Genomic DNA, 7672 nt, shown 5'->3' with positions numbered 1-7672 from the left:
GGACCGGAAGTACTTCTGGTCCACTTCCAGGTTTGCTGCCAAGCACATGGAGAGCCCCTTGCACTCCTGTGGGACACGGCATCCACCCCAGCATCGCAGCGATCATGAGCCGCACCTGCTACCTCAAGGTATGTAAAAAAAACTTTTAAAGCCATGTCTGTGTCTGAATTGCTGATTCTTTGAATCAGTATCGAATCTTCAGATTTGGATTCGGCTGAGTTGAATCAGGGACAGTGATCCGAATCAATGAATCGAATCACTGTGCCTGACTCAGGCTGAATCTGAATCCGAATCAAATAGGGTCCGCTTCGCACACCCCTAAAAAAACACCTCTCATTTTTTTTTTTAACTGACTTAATGCCATTCTCAAGCATTTAAAGCTAAGTGTATACAGGCAACCCCTGCTGAACGCTGTTTCGCGTAGTGCTGTTTTGCTATAATGCTAATTTTAGACTGATACCTGATTTCACGTAGCGCTCAGTGAGTTTCATTGTAATGCTCACAGTCACCATCTTGGATCATTAAAAACAATTGCGGTCGCCATCTTGGGTCATCAAATACTTTTGGTTTCACTTAGCACTCATTTCATTTAACACTCATTTTTTCAGGAACCAATTAAGAGTGCTAAGCCGGGGTTGCCCGCAGTTGTCTAAAGTTGCAATTCCCAAACTGTGCTTCATGGTCCCCTGGTGGGCTAGGAGGTGGTACATGGCCCATGGACTCCCCTTCTAAGAGTTGGCCATGTTGCCTAGACATTCTAGACAGTTGTAGGCTCTTTAAGGCTTTTGAGTATGTTAGAAGGTGTAACGCGATCCATTGCTGGTGGCATGGGTGGCCACTGTAATCTCACTCTAACCCTATGGTATCCCTGGTACTCCCTGTCCTCACCTGCCATGCTTTTGATGGTACTATTATACTCTGAGAAGTTGCCTCCAGAGAAACAGTGTGGGTGCCCTGCACCTTCGATCAGCACAGTCAGGGTCCATCTCCACTTCCCCATAGTGCTTTGCAGAGCTCCCAGCAGTGAGCTCTTTCCTCCAGCTCTGTCCAAGTCTGACTGCCTTCTGCCTCCGATGCAGGGCTAATGCAGTAGCCCCTGGCTCCTCTCCCTTCTAATGAACTATCTTATTAACTCCAGCTGTTCATTACCTAGGGCTCTGCAGCCTTTAACCTCTGTCTACTGCCTAATACTCTCAGTAATAGGGCTGGGCTCCTATTACAAAGGATCTGTATGAGTGTTACTGAAATCACTATGAACTCTCACCAAAGGTGCATCGTGAGATGTGTTGGGCTAAAAGCACCCCACCTCTTAATTAAATTTGTTTGCTTTGGTACCAGTAAAGACAATCTGGTACTATGCTATATTGAGTGATTTCAGTATTTACTAAACCAGGGATGCTCAGCCTCTGGCCTGCAGGCCAAATGCAGCCTGTGGAGCATTGGAACCTGGCCCATGGGGCTCCTCCCAAGTCAGGAAATTTGGTGTCAGAGGAACAATAGCCATTAATAAGGCCACCTTCCCCACTTCATGCCACCAAATTTCAAAATCCCAAGCCCTACACAGCCGGTTGGAGCTGGGCTGCGCCTCCTGCCCCCAGCAGGACTGGGCTGTGCCCCCTCCCTCAACGTTTGGATCAGGGCTGGATTCAGGCCAGGCCATGATCTCTTCCTCCCCTCATTCCCCACTTGAGGCTGGGCCACAGCTCCCCACACAGGGCTGGGCCATGCCACCCCCTCCATATTTGGATCAGGGCCAAGTTGGGGCTGGGCTATGCACCCCCGCAAGGCCATACTCCCTTTCCCTGTGGGGCAGAGTTGGGACTAGATTATCCCCCTCTGTGGGAGTGGATGATGCTTTCCCTGCATGCTGGATCAGGACTACCAGCCAGATCCAGCCCATGGACTGATTGAGCACTGTGCATCTGGCCTTCAGGGGGGGAAAATTTGAACACCACTGTCGTAGACTGTCTTTGCCAGCACAGCGGTACTGAGAGGAATACTGAGTTAAATCAATTGACGTGCAACACAAATGTATCTAACATCCCTGAACTTTCTCCCAAAAACAGTTTTGCCAAAATAGTTTTATACATTACTAGTGTTCAAAACTTCCATCTTTTACAATTTCAGTGCAAAACTTCTGTTACTGAAAGTGGGTGCTTTCTGAGTCTTCTATGGCAGTCCCTTGCAGCTGAGGATGACTGTTTTCCATGATTGTGTTTTATCTGTGTGTCTGAAGATGGTTTTTGGAGTGGGTTACACTGTATACAAATGTGATGTCTGCTATAACAGCAATTTAAAATAGAAGCTTCTCATCCTCTGGCATTCCTGGCATCAGGCTAGCCTCCTTTTATTTCAGTTTCACAGTATCATCCACCCTTCCTCTCTTTTACCCATACACTTCTGCACTTGCAAGCATGTCAGTTTGAAGAGGCAAGTATAACTTCAAAGATGAGTGAATAAGTCATAGGAAAATATCTTATTTGACACATTTGGTCTTTTCTGTTTTTCTGAATGTCAGAGACTAGTTTAAGGTTGGCTGATTATTTGAAATTATTCATTAGAATGACTGTAGTAATAATATTTTAGATGTAGACTGTTCATGACCAGTTAGTTGCACATGTTCAATACCTGGAACTAGAGTGTATTTCTGTTCCATGCTTTGTACAAATGATGGCCATCAACTTGGTTAATACATGGGGCTAACAGCATGAGCTGCTATAGCTTGAGTGAAATCTCTTTAGCAGGGGTTGTTATAGGTTCATATTTTCAGCAAAAGAGTCACAGAGTGAGACCTGTAGGACACACTCACTAGTGCATTACATAAGCCTAACTTGTTGAATCTGATTTTTACTGTGAACACCTGCATGTATGCATTAAACATTCATTCTTGTGAATAACCTCCTGTATTCGCTGAAAACCAGTGTCTAAGAACTGCCTACAAATTATTTACTAGAATCCCAGCAGGTACAAGGATGATCCCTTTCTAAAATTGGTCATGGCAGCACCAGGCTTCTCTCTCTGTTCACAGAACCCGTCTTCAGCTCTCTGATGCAGCTACCAACACTGCATGATCTTTGGCTAAGAACATCAGCAAGAGTGCATGGGTGAGAGCAGTGAAGCAATATACCTCTATGCCCACAGCCCCTGTGCCTGGTTTGCCAGGGCCTATTGAGGATACTAATTCTTTTACAGCTTCACAGCTGTTTTGCACTTTAATTTCCCCAGCACCAGAGTTTAGCTGCACCACAGTTTACCCTGGTAGTTGGGTTGTTTAGCCATCTGACTGAGCCAAGAACTCTTTTTTCCAGGATACAGAAAGCCAGTGAAAAAAAGGCAGAAAAATGAAACCATCACCTCTTCACAAGGGCTGGTGTAGCCATTTCTTACCTTTATTTCAGGGGCTCACTCCTCTTCACACGGGACTACCAAACAATCCATTGTTCAGGCCATCTCCAGCCTTCTTCAGCACATCTGGTTTCCTCCTTAAAAGAGAAACTCAAACCAATCTTGCCATCCTCCTGATCTCTTCTACAATGAGGGAAGACTTTTTATCTTCAGCACAGTGTTAGCAGCCTACAGCTCCCATGATTACTGGATTACAAGTCCCAGAATCCTCATGCTTTTGGAAAGGTCCTAACAAGAGCAAGCTGGCTCTTTACCCTGCAAAGGGGCCAAACTCATATTGTGATGGGAATTGATCACTGCCACTGCTCCCTAACATCTACCTAGTAATATGATGATGGTGATGATATGCAATGAGTGCTTTGAGGTGAGATGATTACAGGCATCATATAATGATATACACTAAGTTTATCCAATAAAAACAATTCCAAGAAAGCCATAATGGAGAGAATTCTGTATAATAAGGTTAGTAACCTTTTGATTTAAAAAGATTCTGGCAGACACACAATGGTCTGATACTTAGTCTTCGGGTGGTGCAAGAACACAATTCTAGTCTAAGGAGAAAGTTTCCTCATATAACTGAGCATAAAATGTGAAGCTCTCATCCCACATACTGGAAACTAATAATACAGTATCCCAGCAATAATGTTCATGGAGGGTGCTATATAGTACGACAATGTCACATAATAAAAGCCAAAATGCATGGCTACAAAGGTGGTATCAGTGAAGCTTTGGCTTCCTTGACAACTGATTGATGTTCTGAGATAGAGTACTGCTGTGCAGGGATAAGATACTTCTAACGAAGATCAGCTTTTGGAAGAGAATCTTAGGACATCATCTGGCTAATCTGGCAATCTGGGGGGCTTTAAACTAGATTCCACTGGGGTGGCAACAAAAACCCACTGGATGATGTGTAATTAGGATAAAAAATGAGGATTAGGAAAGGGGACTAAATTCTTGCAAACCATAATACGGTTAAACAGGTGCAAGAAGAAAAACAGCAGTTATCTTTGATGTCTATACAGTATACTCTGTTTAAGTGCTTTAGAACAGTTACAGGGGGAAAAAAAGCAGGTGGCATTACACTGTGCGTCAAGGATGTATATGCTTGTTCCAGGGTCCAAAAGGGAATGAGAGCTGATGAATGCATCTGTGTGAACATAAACAGGGCATGGAATAGTAGTGATGCTATGGTGGCGGTCCATAACAGACCATCTAATCAGAAAGAGGAAGTGTATGAGAGATTCTTCAAGTAGGGAACAAGAATATCCAAAATGCATGAGCTACTAAGAGTGGAAGTTTTAACTTCTCTAATACCTGTTGGAATAAAAAATACAGGAAAACATAAAATGTTCAGCTAGTTCTGTTTCAGAAAGTTCAGGTATTTTTCCTAAGTGCTATATTTGGTTTTTATTGTGTCGTGGGAACAACTTATGAGCACACTGTAAGCTACAGATATCTAAATGTACTTGTGTTAGTGATCATACTTGTGTGATTTTTAGGCAAGCTTTCTCAGGTAATCAGAAAAGCAGATTAAAATGCTAAGATGTCAACTTGGCATCAACATCCATACCTTGAATAAGTGTCTTCAAATGCATGTTTCTGTAACAACACCTAAAATAGTTGTTAATTTTCAAGGAGATTGCAGGTGCACCAGGAACAAATAAATTCAGGGAACAATAGTAACTGCTTAGAAACTAAACCAGTTTTATGTTCACTTTCAGCTGTCCGTTGATCTTTACTACACAGAAGATGAAATTTATGAGCTTTCATATGCTCGAGAGCCAAGAAGTCACCGAGCTGCAGTAAGACACCTATTTTCTTTCCAAAATCTTAACAAAATGATTTAAGGACAGTAATGTGTACCTTTAATTCCTTTTATTCACTTTTAATTTAATCCACAGTACGTGGAAGGCATGGCATTGTTTAATATATCTTTACATTACACAAAGTGAATATGAGTGAAGCTTAAATAGTAATCACTCTCTATATTAGAGGCCTGATTCTTCTCTTGCTTATGTCATGCCAGTGTAACACCATTTTTTCAATTAGCATTATTCTTGACTTATATTAACATGAGCAGAGACACCAGTCCTTATCCCTTTGATTTTAAACATTAGGTCTTCTAAATAAATAGTTCTTGTATAATTCCCAGTAATCAGATAGAAGTTTTTCTTTAAATATTTATTTGCTATTTTTATAGCTTTGTGGAAAATAAAGTGACTTATGTTGTATAAAACTGATTTACTGTTAATCAAAATATACAGGACTGAATTATACTAACAGTGGAAAAATAATTACTACTTCTCCCTTTAAATTGATATAAATAATGAAAAATAGAATTATATACCACCACATTAACCATAACATATGGATTAAACAGCTTCTGCAAAATAGAACTGTGTTACTATCCAACAGATCAAGAAGCCTCAAAGTTCCTAACAAGAGGCAAAATAGATTAAATACTTGTACGATGAAGCAAAAATACTGTCATAGAGGAGAAACTTGAACAGAAAACAGAGCCAGATATAAGCAATCATAAACCATGTGGCATCAGAGGCTCCATATTAATGCTATGCTACACCATACTAAGGCTTCATACTAAGACCTAATCCATCTAGAAAATGAGAATGACATGTCATAATTCAGGTTAGTCAAGATTTTAAAAATATTGTGATAGGTTTCAGAGGGAAAAGGGGGCAAAAAGATGGCAGATGATAGTCAGGAGTAAAAAAATATAAAGTACCATACCTTTGAGGGAGTAATTACTCATTTGAATTATTCCTACAGTTAACTGAGATAATCAGTAAATTGTAACAAGTTGGGAAGAGCATCTAGGACTGACTGGCTACCCCATTCAAGGCCTTCCTCTGAAATAGCTGGTATATTTCAAAAGAATATTTCAGAGATAGGACTTTGGATTAGAGCAGTGGCTCTAACCTTTTTAAACTGAAGGGACCCCTTGGAATATACCAGCTCTTAGTTTTCACTTTTTTTTTTACTACAGAAAAATAACAGAGCAGTTTTTCTAGTGCAAATAACTAAGAAAGGCCACAGGTATGGGTTTCTATTTGAAATCTCTGGGTTTATCCTGTGAATCATGTTTATAAATCTAACAGTGCTTACACTGTGTGGTACCCTGTGGCATCCTTGAAAGGATTTCAAGGCACCCCAGGGTGCTGTGGAACCTTGGCTGAGAATCACTGGATTAGAGGGACCATTAGTTTGATCCTCTATAGTAATTCCTATGTTCCAGTTAGCTAAGGTGAAGAACCTAGGGATTGAAAATACTTGATGTTATGACAGTAAGTTTCTGTGATATTTATTTTAGCCTTTGACACCTTCCAAACCACCAGTAGTTGTGGACTGGGCCTCAGGTGTTGCTCCAAAACCTGATCCAAAGACCATCAGCAAGCGTGTTCAGAGAATGGTGGATGTAAGTATGGTCAGCCCATTTAATGTATATTTTTTGTTTAATTTTTTAGTTGTATCTGGAAAAAAGTATGTAATGAGGAGCTGTGTCCTAAAAAGTGGACATATTCAAAGCTACATGTAAATGTAATATTCAGAATACTACATTTTTAAAAACATAATGGTAGCAGGTAACACTGCACTGACAGTATGAAGGAAGTGGTCTGCTACGTACAATGTTGTTTGGGAGACTGAGGTGTTTCCATTATCCAGTCAGACACAGTTAGACATATGCTTACTGACTGCTATTTTTTTTTAATATGGTATGTTTTACAGAGGCGTTTATGAAATGTTTGGCAGTGAGAATTTCAGGTTAAAGCTAAGATAACTTTTAATTTAAAAATTAGGGCCTGATACTAACCATGATGCTGATTGGTACTCATGCATACAAGAAGTTCCACTGAACTCAATGACACTTGACAGAAACAAGGATTGTAGAATTGGGCCCATATATCTTGATTCTGCAAGATGCTTCAGCATATAAGCAATCCCATTGACTTAATTGCAACTGTGTACAGGCTCACTTTTTTTTTTACACTGAATTGAGAACGCAGCCAGGATAAATGTCTGTGGGTGACCTACACATGCAAGATAAGGTACAATATGTTATATTCAGGTATTTAAAATTCATCCAGCTCTTTCTGTTAAGTCCATGTACACCATTGCACTTGCACATTTCATAGATTTTATAGACATTAGGGCTGGAAGGGACCTCGGAAGATTGTCGAGTCCAGCCCCCCACCCAAAGGGCAGGAAGTCAGCTGGGGTCATAGGATCCCAGCAAGATAAGCATCCAGTT

The 7672-nt window shown here is 40.9% G+C and overlaps 1 protein-coding gene across 1 annotated transcript in view; it reads left to right on the top strand.

The window, feature by feature from the left end:
* Positions 1 to 7672, top strand: part of RASGRP1 (RAS guanyl releasing protein 1) — a 100965-nt gene that overhangs the window by 72702 nt on the left and 20591 nt on the right. The window contains exons 9-10 of the mRNA XM_019518959.1: positions 5127 to 5207; positions 6734 to 6838. Of these exons, the coding sequence (XP_019374504.1) occupies positions 5127 to 5207; positions 6734 to 6838 (186 nt within the window). The remainder of the gene's footprint in view (positions 1 to 5126; positions 5208 to 6733; positions 6839 to 7672) is intronic.

Source organism: Gavialis gangeticus, unplaced genomic scaffold (assembly GCF_001723915.1).
Source record: "Gavialis gangeticus isolate Ggan-Ray unplaced genomic scaffold, GavGan_comp1, whole genome shotgun sequence".
In the NCBI taxonomy this organism is placed as follows: Eukaryota; Metazoa; Chordata; order Crocodylia; family Gavialidae; genus Gavialis; species Gavialis gangeticus.
This window is presented reverse-complemented; position numbering and strand designations above follow the sequence as displayed.